Source organism: Hypanus sabinus, chromosome 1, assembly GCF_030144855.1.
Source record: "Hypanus sabinus isolate sHypSab1 chromosome 1, sHypSab1.hap1, whole genome shotgun sequence".
Taxonomy (NCBI): Eukaryota; Metazoa; Chordata; class Chondrichthyes; order Myliobatiformes; family Dasyatidae; genus Hypanus; species Hypanus sabinus.
The window spans coordinates 143,840,193-143,855,635 of record NC_082706.1 but is presented as its reverse complement, the minus strand read 5'-3'; the positions used below and the strand labels follow the sequence as shown (position 1 = coordinate 143,855,635).

The 15,443-nt window shown below is 43.4% G+C and overlaps 2 protein-coding genes across 5 annotated transcripts in view; one reads left to right on the top strand and one right to left on the bottom strand.

Moving 5' to 3' along the window:
* Positions 1-8,301, top strand: part of rmc1 (regulator of MON1-CCZ1) — a 76,219-nt gene extending 67,918 nt beyond the window's left edge. For 2 of the 4 annotated variants that reach the window (XM_059977913.1, XM_059977933.1), the window contains 5 exons: positions 1,143-1,223; positions 1,308-1,412; positions 2,758-2,826; positions 3,650-3,875; positions 8,150-8,301. In XM_059977913.1, coding sequence (XP_059833896.1) covers positions 1,143-1,223; positions 1,308-1,412; positions 2,758-2,826; positions 3,650-3,875; positions 8,150-8,229 — 561 coding nt within the window. In that variant the 3' untranslated portion in view covers positions 8,230-8,301. Of the gene's footprint in view, positions 1-1,142; positions 1,224-1,307; positions 1,413-2,757; positions 2,831-3,649; positions 3,876-8,149 lie in introns of those variants that run through there. The other 2 variants (XM_059977924.1, XM_059977941.1) reach the window with 2 other exon arrangements.
* Positions 8,248-15,443, bottom strand: part of npc1 (Niemann-Pick disease, type C1) — a 44,077-nt gene continuing 36,881 nt past the window's right edge. The window contains exons 22-25 of the mRNA XM_059977828.1: positions 14,323-14,554; positions 13,811-13,924; positions 13,218-13,380; positions 8,248-8,631 (exon numbers count right to left, since the gene is read on the bottom strand). Of these exons, the coding sequence (XP_059833811.1) occupies positions 8,552-8,631; positions 13,218-13,380; positions 13,811-13,924; positions 14,323-14,554 (589 nt within the window). The 3' untranslated portion in view covers positions 8,248-8,551. The remainder of the gene's footprint in view (positions 8,632-13,217; positions 13,381-13,810; positions 13,925-14,322; positions 14,555-15,443) is intronic.

Genomic DNA, 15,443 nt, shown 5'->3' with positions numbered 1-15,443 from the left:
GTAAAGTGTGCAGAATTGGCTCAAAAACAAAATGAGTTATGGTGAGAGGATCGTTTTCACACCAAGAAGATGTTAAAAGTGGGGTTCTGTAGGGATCAGTTTTGGGGCTCCTGCTGTTTCAAATTTACATTAATGATTTGGATAAGCACATAACTAATAAACTAGTAAAGTTTGTAGATTACACAAAATTAGGGGGACAGGTTGATAACATTTGGGCAGCAGAATCCATACAGTTAGATCTAAACAAATCCAGATGTGGACAGATAAATAGGAGATGAAATTTAATGCAAGTAAATATAAAATATTACATATAGGAAGTAGAAATATTAGACATAAATATACAATGGGGCGACTTGCGTTAGAAAGTGCACCGTATGTCCAGGTGAACTCATCACTATCAGCAAACATCTAGATAATGCACAGAAGCGATTAGGAAGGCTAATAGAATGTTGGGCTATATAATGTGCTTAGTGGAGTACAAGTCTAGAGATGTTCTTCTTGAGCTGTATAATGCACTTGTGAGGCCACACCTTGAGTACAGTGTACAGTTTTGGTGTCCATATTCTGTGAGGGAAGTGAAGGCACTGGAGAAAGTTCAGAGAAGGGTGACTTGACCTATTCCAGGTCTGTAGAGTTCGAGCTATGAAGGAAGATTGAAAGATGCCAGCTGCTAGTTCAAACTTAATCCATCAACAAGGACATGGGGCCATGGGTGGAGATTGGTTAAAGAGAAATTTTAGACCAACATCAGAAAGCATTTCTTTATAAGGCAAGCTGTGGACACATGAAAAAAAAAACTACCTAGTTGTGTAATATAGAGTAGTACCTTAGACACTTACAAATCTAAACTCTGTATTTTCAGCACACTACGTAAATAGGAATTTGGCAAGTTCTCTTGTCAAAACTGCTCACAGTACTCCATGAAGTGTGAGTAATGCCTTATAAAGCTTCAATAATCTTGCTCGGTATCATAAAATTCAGGTCAATCCACCTTTTATAACTCAGCTTCAGTTTTTATCAGATTGTAATCCTGGAGTTGCTGCTGGTTAGATTCATCATGTTAGCTAAGATTCAGAGTGTTGCATCTAATGGTTTAATTGCATTACTTGTGTTCTGACACTGCTTAACCTTGTGAATTTTAGCAGGACCTTCCTCACAAGTTTATTAGTGCAGTTTTGATGGAATACATCCGGTCTCTCAATCAATACCAGATCACAGTCCAGGTAACTGTTCCTTTAGTGGAAAAACTCTTGATTATTTTGCACTTGGATGCTTTGCTTACTTCACAATTTTCTATTTAATTGCAGCATTACCTGTATGAATTAGTGATAAAAACGCTTGTCCAGCACAGCCTGTTCTACATGCTGCATCAGTTTCTACAGTATCATGTACTCAGTGATTCTAAGCCTCTGGTGAGTTATCCAGTTCATCCAGCTGACGATGAATCATCAGTTGATTAAATTACAATAACTTTGAGTTTTTGTAAGCTTTAATGTTGAGTTCTGACTGTGCCATGTTGCACAAGAATTGGAGTAAGTGGTGGTAGTTTTGCTTCTTGTGCTGGAGCTTTTTCAACACTGTTGTAACATTGAGTGTGTCCAGGCACCCACAAGAAGCACTATAGCAAGATAATGGCTACATAATTCTCTGTAGACCAAGGCCTGGTTCTGATTTTACATAGCTCATGTGTCACTGACTATCTCACTGCCCTTGCTCGTTCACCCTGGTTCTCTCCCACATTTCCTTCCTCACAATCCAACCCCATCACCTACTGTCTCCCCCAGTCCTCTGCCCATCACCACCACATTCCTCCCATTGGGTCACATCCCAGTCTTCTTTGCTCCAGGCACAACAGGCCCAGCCTGTCCAATCTCTCCTCATAACTAAATCCTCTAATCAATGCACACTTTTACTCCATGTGATATAACACGTGGCTTGTAAAGTTTCAACATTATGTTCCCAACTTTTCCATTCTATGCATTCAGCCACATGCAAACATGCCACATACCTTCATCACCCTTTCTATTTGTGTTGACGTTATCATGGATCTAACAGCTTAAACAGAGGGACTTGGGTATCCAATATTATTTAGCACCCCACCATTTATTGCAAATGTCCTGTCCCTGCTGTATGCAGCCTTAGGATTCCTCGTTACCCACAATATGACCTGCTTCTGTGTCATTGACAGACTTGCCAACTCAGAATCACAAGTTTGTTATCACTGATGCATGTTGTGAAATTCACTATTTTGTGGTAGTGTAGAGAACAGTACAGCCCAGTGCAGGCTCCTCAGCCCACAATGTTGTATTGACCTTTTAAGCTTCTCCGAGATCAATCTAACCTTTCCCTCCCACATAAGCACACGAATGAAAGAAAAAAAATGGATGGCCATCTAAGAGACTGTTAAATGTCCGTAATGTATTTGCCTCAATGACGAACACTGGCAGCATGTTCCACACACCCACCACTCTTTTTAAAAAAAACCTCAATATCCTGCCTATACTGTCTTTCATTCACCTTAAAATTATGCTCTTCCACATTAGTTGTTGCCACCCAGCAAAAAAAAACACACTGGTTGTCCACTAGCTACAGCTTTTATACACCTATCAAGTCACTGTTCATCCTTCCTCACTTCAAACAGAAAAGCCCTATCCTCGTAAGATATGCTCTATAATCCAGGCAGCATCCTGGTAAACTGCCTCTGTACCGGTACAGTACATGACAAAAAATTACAATTAAAAATACTTTGTCTTTCAGGCCTGTCTACTCCTGTCATTGGAGAGCACTTATGCCCCTGCACATCAATTGTCCCTGGACATGCTGAAGGTAGGTGAGTTGTTTTGCAGGTTTCTAAACCCTTGACAAGCAACAGTGTGTGTGTGCTATTCCATGTTATAGAAAAGGATGTCATTAATCTAAGAGAAGGTGCAGAAATGATGCACAAGGATGTTACCAGGTCTGGAGGGCTTGTTATAAGGAGAGAATGGAGAGGCTGGGTCTGTTTTCCCCGAAGCAAAGGAGGATGAGGCAAGACCTGAAAGAAGTTTATGAAATTAAGAGGCATAGATAGATGGACAGTATTTATTCCCCAGGGTGGAAATTGTCAAGTACTAGACAGTGTGCATTAAATGCAGAGTGGGGTTACTATCATATTTAAGTGGCTGTAAGATGGGCAGGAGAACCTGCAGTGAATGGAAGGATAGGAACTTTGTGTAGCCAGGTAGTCCTGGTTTAGTTTAGCACATCATGGGCCAAAGGGCCTGTTCCTGAGCAGACCTTCACACCATTGAACATTGACAAAGCAGCACTTCTTGAGACTGAATTCACCTCTGTGGAACTTAAATCCATAATGAAACCAATCACTAGTGTGATATTCCCCCTGACACAGAGCTTGACTGCTGGGCAGGAACAGTAACTACCACTAGCAGGACCATTAACACAGTCCCTGATTTGTTCTGTATTGTAAAGCTCAGACTCTCGTGTTTATAGGCTATTGGACATTAAATTGTGGTAGGGTCTTCTAGGACCTGGAAACAGACGTTCAGCATATTATACAGATTTTCAAAAGCAATAACTCTTAATGTAGAAGTCAAGGCAGCAAGCTGAAAGTACATTGAAGTGTGACTGACTCGGCTTTCATTTTTTGCAGCGGCTCTCCACAGCCAATGATGAGATTGTGGAAGTGTTGCTCTCCAAACATCAGGTACTGGGGGCGCTCAGATTTATTCGCAGTGTTGGCAGCCATGACAACATCTCAGCACGTAAGTTCCTGGATGCAGCCAAGCAGACTGGAGATGCACTGGTGTTCTACACCACCTTCAGGTTCTTCGAGCAGAGGAATCAAAGGTTACGTGGAAGTTCACACTTCACCCCAGGTGAGCACCAACTCTACCTGCTTCCAGGTGGTGGTGTGGTAATACTTAAAAAATGGGACTTTAATCTATAACCAAGTGCTGGAAATACCCAGGTGGTCAGGTTCTGAAGCCTGATCTGTTGAGTAGTTCCAGCACTTTGTTTTAAATTTACAGCAGTTATTTTCAATTAATTGTTCCAAGCATTGTGATTTTCTCCAGTGGGTGGTTGTATTGTAAGAAACTAGAACATAGTACAGCACATTACAGGCCCTTCAGCCCACAATGTTATGCCAACCCTCAAACCCTGCCTCCCATATAACCCCCCACCTTAAATTCCTCCATATACCTGTCTAGTAGTCTCTTAAACTTTACTAGTGTATCTGCCTCCACCACTGACTCAGGCAGTGCATTCCATGCACCAACCGCTCTCTGAGTAAAAAACCTTCCTCTAATATTCCCCTTGAACTTCCCTCCCCTTACCTTAAAGCCATGTCCTCTTGTACTGAGCAGTGGTGCCCTGGGGAAGAGGTGCTGGCTGTCCACTCCTCTTAATATCTTGTACACCTCTATCATGTCTCTTCTCATCCTCCTTCTCTCCAAAGAGGAAAGCCCGAGCTCCCTTAATCTCTGATCATAATCCGTACTCTCTAAACCAGGCAGCATCCTGGTAATTCTCCTCTGTACCCTTTCCAATGCTTCCACATCCTTCCTATAGTGAGGCGACCAGAACTGGACACAGTACTCCAAGTGTGGCCTAACTAGTTTTATAGAGCTGCATCATTACATTGCATCTCTTAAACTCTATCCCTCGACTTATGAGAGCTAACACCCCATAAGCTTTCTTAACTACCCTATCTACCTGTGAGGCAACTTTCAGGGATCTGTGGACATGTACCCCCAGATCCCTCTGCTCCTCCACACTACCAAGTATCCTTCCATTTACTTTGTACTCTGCCTTGGAGTTTGTCCTTCCAAAGTGTACCACCCCACACTTCTCCGGGTTGAACTCCATCTGCCACTTCTCAGACCACTTCTGCATCCTATCAATGTCTATCTGCAATCTTCGACAATCCTCTACACTACCTACACCACCACCAACCTTTGTGTCGTCTGCAAACTTACCAACCCACCCTTTTACCCCCACATCCAGGTCGTTAATAAAAATCACAAAAAGTAGAGGTCCCAGAACAGATCCTTGTGGGACACCACTAGTCACAACCCTCTAATCTGAATGTACTCCCTCCACCACGACCCTCTGCCTTCTGCAGGCAAGACAATTCTGAATCCACCTGGCCAAACCCATGTCTTCTGACTTTCTGAATAAGCCTACCGTGTGGAACCTTGTCAGATGCCTTACTAAAATCCATGTAGATCACATCCACTGCACAACCCTCATCTATATGCCTAGTCACCTCCTCAAAGAAATCTATCAGGCTTGTTAGGCACAATCTGCTCTTCACAAAGCTATGCTGACTGTCCCTGAGCAGACCATGATTCTCTAAATGCCCATTGATCCTATCTCTAAGAATCTTTTCCAACAGCTTTCCCACCACAGACACTGGTCTATAATTACCTGGACTATCCCTACTACCTTTTTTTGAACAAGGAGACAACATTTGCCTCCCGCCAATCCTCCGGAACCATTCCCATGGACAACGAGGACATAAAGATCTTAGCCAGAGGTTCAGCAATCTCTTCCCTTGCCTCATGGAGCAGCCTGGGGAATATTCCGTCAGGCCCTGGGGACTTAACTGTCCTAATGTATTTTAACAACTCCAACACCTCCTCTCTGTTAATATCAACATGCTCCAGAACATCAACCTCACTCATATTGTCCTTACCGTCATCAAGTTCCCTCTCAGTGGTGAATACCAAAGAGAAGTATTCATTGAGGACTTCGCTCACTTCCACAGCATCCAGACACATCTTCCCACTTTTATCTCTAATTGGTCCTACCTTCACTCGTCATCCTTTTATTCTTCACATAATTGAAGAATGCCTTGGGGTTTTCCTTTACCCTACTCGCCAAGGCCTTCTCATGCCCCCTTCTTGCTCTTCTCTGCCCTTTCTGAAGCTCCTTTCTTGCTACCCTATATTCCTCAATTGACCCATCTGATCCTTGCTTCCTAAACCTCATGTATACTGTCTTCTTCCACCTGACTAGATTTTCCACTTCACTTGTCACCCATGGTTCCTTCACCCTACCATTCTTTATCTTCCTCACCGGGACAAATTTATCCCTAACTTCCTGCAAGAGATCTTTAAACATCGACCACATGTCCATAGTACATAAATTAGTAGTCGTAGGCCTCCGTTAGTCTCGATAGATCATGGATTTGCACCTTGGAAAGTTTCCAGGGCGCAAGCCTGGGCAAGGTTTTTTTTTAAATGGAAGACCGGCCCAAGCTGCAAATCTCCCCTCTCTACGCCACCAATGTTGTCCAAGAGAAGGGCATTAGGACCCATACAGCTTGGCACCAGAGCAATGTGTGGTTAAGTGCCTTGCTCAAGGACACACACACAGCCTCAGCCAAGGCTCAAACTAGCGACCTTCACATAACTAGACGAATGCCTTAACCATTTGGCCACATGCTGTAAGAAACTATAGTACAGAGGAATGCTAAATAAGGGAAAGGACCTCCAAACTAAGCTGTGCTATTGACCTATGGAATTAGAGCATACTGTGGGCATATCTAGAATGTAATAAGGCCACTTGACCCCATTCTAGTTGGATCATGACTGATGATTTCTTAAAACTTCAATTGTTTTAATGCCCAAAAAAAAGAGGGATGAAGGAAGCTGTTAAGTGGAAAAGGCAAGGGGCTTGGGGTGGAGCAGGATCTGATGGATCATGGAAGAAAGGGAAAGAGAAGGAGCACTGGGAGAGGTGATAAGCAGGTGAGGAGGAGAAGAGAGAAGGGGGTGGGGAAACATTTAACAGAATATGGAGAAACCCATGTTCATGCCATCAGGTTGCAGGTTACTCAAACCAAATGAGATGTTTTTTCTCCAATCTTGGCAGCAGAAGAGGAGAGTATGGACCTACATGTCAGAACAGTAATGGAGGGGTAGGAATTGAATGGTAGGCCACTGGGAAATTCCACTTTGTGGATGGAGTTGAGGTGCTCAAAGTGGTCCCCCAGTCTATGTCAGGTCTCACCAGTGTAGAGGAGGTCGCATTGGGAACACTGTTTGCAATAGACAACTCAACAGATTCACAAGTGAAGGTTTACCTTACTTGGAAGTACTGTTTGGGGCTTGAATGGAGAGATGAATAGGCAGGTGTAGCACTTCCGTCACTTACAGGGATAAGTGCTGGGAAGGAGATTAGTGGGAGGGGTGAATGGACAAGGGAATCAGAAGGAGCAGACCTGCAAAAATCCCTCCTGCAAAGGCAAGTGTTTGATGGTAGGGTCCTGATGAAGATGGAAGTTGTGGAAAATGATGTGTTGGATGCAGAGGCTCTTGGAGAGGTAGGTGAGGACAAGAGGAACTCTAACCCTGTTAAGCAGTGGGAGGATGAGAGGAGTGCAGATATCCAGGAAATGGAGATGTGGGTGCATTTGGAGGATATTAGATGTTTTGGAAACATGATAGAGTCAAAGTAAAGGAATGGTATTTTTACAGGAGATGGTGGTCACAGGTAGTCAAGATAGCAGTGGGAATCTTATAGCCATGGGAAACAAAATCCTGATGCAGGGTTTCAAGCCAAAATGGTTATACAGGCCCACTCTTTCCTCCCTCCAAAAAAAAAATACAGGTTGCTCAAACATACCAAGTCCCTCCAGCAATTGTTTATTAAACAATTCCAGCATTCTGGCTTGTGACTCTTTAGACAACGTACAGGAGTTGTGTAATTCATAAGTGGAAGATGTACTCTAGGTCAGGCTGGGATCTCCTCCACTTCCAGAGGAAAACAAACCATCCAACAGCACAGATGGATAACTGATGCAGACAAATCAACTTTCCTGAAGTTGTAGATTTCCAAGTTGAAAGGCTGCATTAGACCCAGACAGGTTCCTCAAGTTTGCATGGGGCCTTTTTACAGTACAGGAGGCCTGAGAGAGGAATGGGGAGACTTGAGAGACTTCACTGCTGTTGGTCTGGGAGGGAAGTTGCTTAGCTTATCCTTCTAAAGCGGGCAGTAGCATCGGGGGAAATAGTTTCCAGGCCTGAGAAATAGGCATCAGTTTATTATCTTTATTCCCCCCCAACCCCACTAAAGTGATTTTAATGCTGTCAGTCTTTCACAAATGGAAGGACAATTAGTAGCACTGATTTTCTTTCTGTTTCAGGCGAACATTGTGAAGAACATATTGCCCATTTCAAAAGTCTTTTTGGAGAACAAGCACTTCTGACAAGCTTGACTGTGTGAGCTTGGGACTAGGCGGTGTACTATTGAATGTTTAACTTTATTAAATAAAGATAATAAAAATTAGCTATACAATTTGGTTTGTATTAAAATTCATTAGTGCCACTCTCCAGTGTCATTCACTTAAAGTTGTCAACTGGAAGAGCTTATAATGACCAGCCAGCAAAACTGGAAATACAGGAGCATGAATAAATAGTTGTTTGTGCAGTGACAAACTAAATTTCCTGAGTTCAGAAGACCAAGATATTCTGCATTAAACTGCAAAGTTCAGAATCCATCAGGATTTACACAAGGTCCTTATTCAAAAGCTGCTGCTGCCCAGAGGTTATTTCAACAATCTTTCCCGTTCTGTATCTTTGTACTGATTGTGTAGAACTGAAATTTTTCCTTTGTTCATAGGTGGTCCTAAACCAAAAGAAAAAAAATGACTAAACATTCTCCTAATTACAATCTGCAATCATTTACAAAGTCTGAAGTTATCCACATACATGAATTTATCCAAAGGTTGAGAAGTGTGATCCAGAAACCGTTGCAGCAGGAAGAGGAGCAAAGGGCTCGTGAGGTAACTGGCAGGGACAAATAAAAGGAGGGGTAACTGAAGAGGAGCAGCCAGTGTGTGAGTGGCTCAGGGTAGACTGGAGCTTTGACTCAAGAGGCTGAGGACGAGCTTGCTCCAAGTGAGGTAAGGCCGGGTAAGTTCCTTTAATTTAATTAACTTAGAAGTAGGTAATGGAGGTAGCAGTTAGGATAGTTGAGTGCTCTGTATGCAAGATGTGGGAAGTCGGGGACAGCACAATTGTCCCTGATGACTACACCTGAAAAGGTCCATCCAGCTGCAGCTCCTGACAAGCCGTATGAACTTCGGATCATTCGTGAGGCAGAGACAGAAATAGACAGGAGTTTCAGGGAGATAGTCACCCCTAGGAGTTAGGAGGCAGGTAGCTGGGTGACTGTCAGGAGAGGGAAGGGGAATAGACAGGAAGAGCACCCTTGTGGCCATTCCCATCAACAATAAATGTACCATTTTGGATACTGTTAGTGGGGACGACCTACCAGGGACAAGTTGTAGTGGTCACACCTCTGGCACCGAGATTGGATCTTCAGCTCAGAAGGGAAGGAGGGAAAAGAGGCAAGCAGGAGTGATGGGGATTCAATAGTTAGGGGGACAGCTAAGAGGTTCTGTGGGAGAGATCAAGAATCTCGGATGGTCTGTTGCCTCCCTGGTGCAAGGGTCTGCGATATCTCAGATCGAGTTCTCAGTATTCTCAGGACGGAGGGTGAGCAGCCAGATGTCGTGGTCCATGTAGGGACCAATGACATGGATAGGAAGGAGGAAGTGGTCTTGCAAAGAAAGTTTAAGGAGTTAGGTGCAAAGTTGAAGGACAGCACCTCCAGGGTTGCAATCTCAGGACTGCTCCCCGTGCCACATGCTAGTGAGGCTAGAATAGGAAGATAATGCAACTAAGTACATGACTGAGGAGATGATGCAGGAGGGAGGGCTTTTTGTTTCTGGACAATTGAACTTTGTTCCGGGGAAGGTGGGACCTGTTGCGACAGGATGGTTTCACCTGAACTGGATGGGACTAGCTAGTGCTGCTCTGGGGGGTTTAAACTAGATTTGCAGGGGGAGGGGAACCAATGTGTTAGAGCAGATGGTGAGGTGGAGGAGGATGAAGGTCATGTGAGGACTGCTTGTGTGGACAGAAATCAAAGTAATATGTGATAGAAATGTTCTCAGGTGCCAAACTGAAGAGACTGGGGAAGAGGCATCTGGCTCTTTCAATAGAGAAAGACAAGAGACAGTGTGAGGGAGGATAGGCAGGTGATAGAGAAGGGACGCCCTCAGACTGATGGTTTGAGATGTAATGCAAGGAGTGTTGTGAACAAAACAGATGAGCTTAGAGTGTGGATAAGTACTTGGGGATATGATGTGGTGGCCATTACAGAGACTTGGGTGGCTCAGGGACAGGGATAGTTACTTCAAGTGCTGGGCTTTGGATGTTTCAGGAAGGACAGGGAGGGAGGTAAAAGAGGTGGGGGCATGGCACTGTTGATCAGAGATAGTGTCACAGTTGCAGAAAAGGTGGATGTCATGGAGGGATTGTCGATGGAGTCTCTGTGGGTGGAGATTAGGAACAGGAAGGGGTCAATAACTTTACTGGGTGTTTTTTTAAAATAAGCCACCCAATAGTAACAGGGATATCGAGAAGCAGATAGGGAAACAGATCCTGGAAAGGTGTAATAATAACCGAGTTGTCGTAATGGGAAATTTTAATTTCCCAAATATCGATTGGCATCTCCCTAGAGCAAGGGGTTTAGATGGGGTGGAGTTTGCTAGGTGTGTTCAGGAAGGTTTCTTGACACAATATGTAGATAAACCTACAAGAGAGGCTGTACTTGATCTGGTATTGGGAAATGAACCTGGTCAGGTGTCAGATCTCTCAGTGGGACAGCATTTTGGAGATAGTGATCATAATTTCTATCTCCTTTACCATAGCATTGGAGAGAGATAGGAACAGACTAGTTAGAAAAGCATTTAATTGGTGTAAGGGGAAATATGAAGCTATCAAGCAGGAAATTGGAAGCTTAAATTGGAAACATGTTCTCAAAAGCACAGAAGAAATGTTTCAAATGTTCAGGGAATATTTGTGTGAAGTTCTGCATAGGTATGTTCCAATGAGACAGGGAAGTTATGGTAGGGTGTAGGAACCATGGTGTACAAAGACTGTAATAAATCTGGTCAAGAAGCTTACAAACGGTCAGAGAGAGCTAGGTAATGTTAGATAGAGATCTAGATTATAAGGCTAACAGGAAGGAGCTTAAAGGAGAGCCAGAAGGGGCCATGAGAAGGCCTTGGTGAGCAGGATTAAGGAAAACCCCAAGGCATTCTACAAGTATGTGAAGAGCGGGAGGATAAGACATGAAAGAACAGGACCTATTAAGTGTGACAGTGGGAAAGTGTGTATGGAACCAGAGGAAGTAGCAGAGGTACTTAATGAGTACTTCAGTATTCACTATGGAAAAGGCTCTTGGTGACAATAGTGACGACTTGTAGCAGATTGAAAAGCTTGAGCATGTAGATATTAAGAAAGAGGATGTGCTGGAGCTTTTGGAAAGCATCAAGTTGGGTAAGTCGCTGGGTCCGGATGAGATATATCCCAGGCTACTGTGGGAGGCGATTGCTGAGCCTTTGGTGATAATCTTTGCATCATCAATAGGGACGGGAGAGGTTCCAGAGGATTGCGAATGTTGTTCCTTTATTCAAGAAAGGGAGTAAAGATAGCCCAGGAAATTATAGACCAGTGAATCTTACTTCAGTGGTTGGTAAGTTGATGGAGAAGATCTTGAGAGGTAGGATTTATGAAAATTTGGAGAGGTATAATATGATTAGGAATAGTCAGTATGGCTACATAATATATAAATTTCAGCAAGGCATTTGAAAAGGTACCCCATGCAAGGCTTACTGAGAAAGTAAAGAGGCATGGGATCTAAGGGGACATTGCTTTGTGGATCGAGAACTGGCTTGTCCAAAGAAAGCAAAGAGTGGCTATAGATGGGTCATATTCTCCATGGAGGTCAGTCACCAGTGGAGTGCCTCAGGGATCTATTCTGGGACCCCCTACTCTTTGTGATTATTATAAATGACCTGGATGAGGAAGTGGAGGGATGGGTTAGTAAGTTTGCTGATGACACGAAGGTCGGAGGTGGTGTGAATAGTGTGGAGGGCTGTCAGAGGTTACAGTGAGACATTGATAGGATGCAAAACTGGGCTGAGAAGTGGCAGATGGAGTTCAACCCAGATATGTGTGAAGTGGTTCATTTTGGTAAGTCAAATATGATGGCAGAATATAGTATTAATGGTAAGACTCTTGGCAGAGTGGAGGGCCAAAGGGATCGTGGGCTCCGAGTCCATAGGATGCTCAAAGCGGCTGTGCAGGTTGACTCTGTGGTTAAGGTGTATGGTGTACTGGCCTTCATCAATCGTGGAATTGAATTTAGGAGCCGAGAAGTAATGTTGCAGCTACATAGGACCCCGGTCAGATCCCACTTGGAGTGTTGTGCTCAGTTCTGATTACCTCACTACAGGAAGGCTGTGGAAGCCATAGAAAGGGTGCAGAGGAGATTTACAAGAATGTTGCCTGGATTGGGGAGCATGCCTTAAACAGGTTGAATTCAGCCTTTTATCCTTGGAGCGACGGAGGATGAGAGGTGACCTGACAGAGGTGTTGACTGTGCAGATAGAGACTTTTTCCCAGGGCTGAAATGGTTGCCACAAGAGGACAAAGGTTTAAGGTGCTGGGGAGTAGGTACAGAGATGTCAGGTTTAAGTTTTTTTTTAATATAAACGCAGAGAGTGGTGAGTGCGTGGAATTGGTTGCTAGCAAAGGTGGTGAAGGCGTTTACAATAGGATCTTTTAAGATACTTCTGGATCGGTACATGAAGCTTAGAAAAACAGACGGCTATAGGGTGGGGATATGTTCAGCACAACCTTGTGCGCCGAAGGGCCTGTATTGTGCTGTAGGTTTCTATGTTTTTCATAGTTGGTGTCAGTGTGGTCACCTGAATCTTCACCAAGCACTCATTTACACCAATCATTTTTCCCTTATTCTCAACAGCTTTCTTGATTTTGCCACTCATCTGCAGTTGGGGGAACTTTCAGCAGCCAATTAACCAAGTCCAAGGACGTGGGGATAAACATAGGGTCATAGAAGATGTAGCCTTTACACACACATCACTGGAGGTCAGGCTAAATTTGGGTCAGCAGAGTTGTGTAGCCACTTCTCTCAGCTGTGCCACCCACAACAGTTCCAGTTAATCCAGTGGGCAAGTAATATCCAGCTGTTTTGATGAATTACAGTTCAAATGCCCATTGAGTTACCAATGCCAATCTCATTACAAGCTGAATATAGTGAACAGTACAAACAGAGGGTTTCAGTCAATGTGTATTTCATATTTTGATTTCTTTTTATAAAATCTTTTGAAGTCTTACCGATATAACTCAGCAGCACTGGAAGGAATACAAGGCCATGAGCTGCTCCCAAGAGAACAATTGCCAAGTACATCCTGAAGTAGAAGACCTGGAAAATTTGGGATTTGGAAAATGCCAGGACCACAATCCCACCAAACTTGGTCAGTGTGATGCCACTGAATACCTAGGAGGTGGAGGAAACAGTAATAAATTCCATGTGAGATGCAGCCTCTAAAAGATGTATTTTTGAAATGATTCTCCAATTTTTATTTTTATTTTTTTTAGTTCAATTAAATTTTAATTTTTGTTTTGCGACATCATGGGATAGACCCTTTAAGCCCTGCCACCCAGTAATCCTCAACTTCAATCATGTGATAATCTACAATGACTAATTAACCTACCCAGTAGGTCCTTGGACAGTGAGGAAAAGAATCCATGCATTCTATTGACAGGAAGAGGACACCGGACTGAACTTCAAACTCCAATACCCCGAGCTGTAATAGTGTCACACTAACCGGTACGCTACTGTGGTGCCTTAATACAAGCTCCATTTAATTCCAATAATTTGATTTTTTAAGCCAATAGGCAAGATATTTGATGCCTTGGTTACTTACCGAGCTGCCCATATTTGCCAGGGCTTCCTCTGCACGGTCCACTCTGGTCTTCTTTGTACTGACAGAAAAGGCACGAACTATATGGCTGCAGAACTCAACTGAAATACCACAACACTAGGAAAGAAACAATGGCAATCAGTTTGAGAAATATTTCTGCCCTTTTAAAACCTCCAGCTGTGTACTGATCTACAACATTACTGACCATAACAGTGAAAAGACTAGGACTCAAGGCCAGAGACAAATACATTAACTGGAATTTCAACCCAAAACTATAGTTGTGGAGAAAGAGTTGAAGGAACCAACCACAGCAAATGGTTCAAAAGGCAACAAATGGACAGTGTTTCATTTGAACATATGAAATGTGGAAGGGATGAGTAAATTTGATCTGTTTGTGCATTTATGTTGTGGTGCAACATTGGGGCTGTACACCAGAGGGGTACCACACAGCAGACAGACCCTTCAGCCCATGCAGATTTCTGCCCATATTGATTCAATGTCAGGAGTCCACTTACCATTACCAAGTTTACAAGTGAGACTGCGTTCAGGCTGATGTTCCAGAGCCACATAACTCCAAACATGTTAGTGATGATCATGGATATGGTGATGCATACCATCATTGCGGACCACACCTCGTAGCCCAGCAGGATCGTAGTCACTATAAAAACTGCTGCCAGCGACACGCAGAGATTGAAAATTGTGTCGTGCACAATTGTAAAATACTGTTCATAAAATACATAGAACACACTGCAAAAACAATCAGAAATAGGATTACTGAAAACATTTGCTGCAATTTTAAAGTTCCCCTACACTTTGTTCATGATCTCACTAACATGACTGCCACAGTAACGTGGCAGTTGGTGCAATGCTCTTACATTTTGGGGTGTCTGAGTTCGTAGTTCACTTCCTACGCCATCTGTAAGGAATTTCATCAAGAGATATGCGTGGGTTTCCTTTGTGTGCTCTATTTCAAAGACGTATGGGTTTGAAGTTAATTGGTCATTGTAAATTGTTTTGCAATTAGGCTAAGGTGTGGCTTGTTAAACCAAAAGGGCCTGTTCCATGTTGTATAAATAAAAATAAACAACTACTCCATTCTCTAATCAGAATCTTTTTATGCAGTTTATCCATATGGTTTTACCCCAGAGACAACCCCTCCCTCCCTGCAGCTTAAGTTTCATCAATCTCTTTCCCAATTGGAGGCTTTGACCCAAAACATCAACTCTTCCCAGACACTGCTGGGCCTACAGAATGTTTCCAGCCATGTTTTTGGATTTTTAAACTTGCCATTCATACTGTATGCTGCCATTGCAGGCTACATGCAAGCTTATGAGACAAGACTCCAAACGCCAGATCTGATCCCAATCCTGGTCATGATATATGTACGGTCTCCAGAGATCAACCACATGGTTTCCACTTCTCTCTCGGTACCTGACTCCCTCTGTATACCCAAGTGTGTGGGGCTCACGGTAAACTGGACACCAAATCATGGTTTGTATAGTTGGATAGCAGGTGGATGGAAATGTGAAAGGAGAAGATTAGATGGGTGCAAGAGCAACATTTAAGCCATTCAAACAGATAGGGAATGGATTATATGAACGCAGGAATGGTTTAATTTGGAATAATTAAGTTAGAC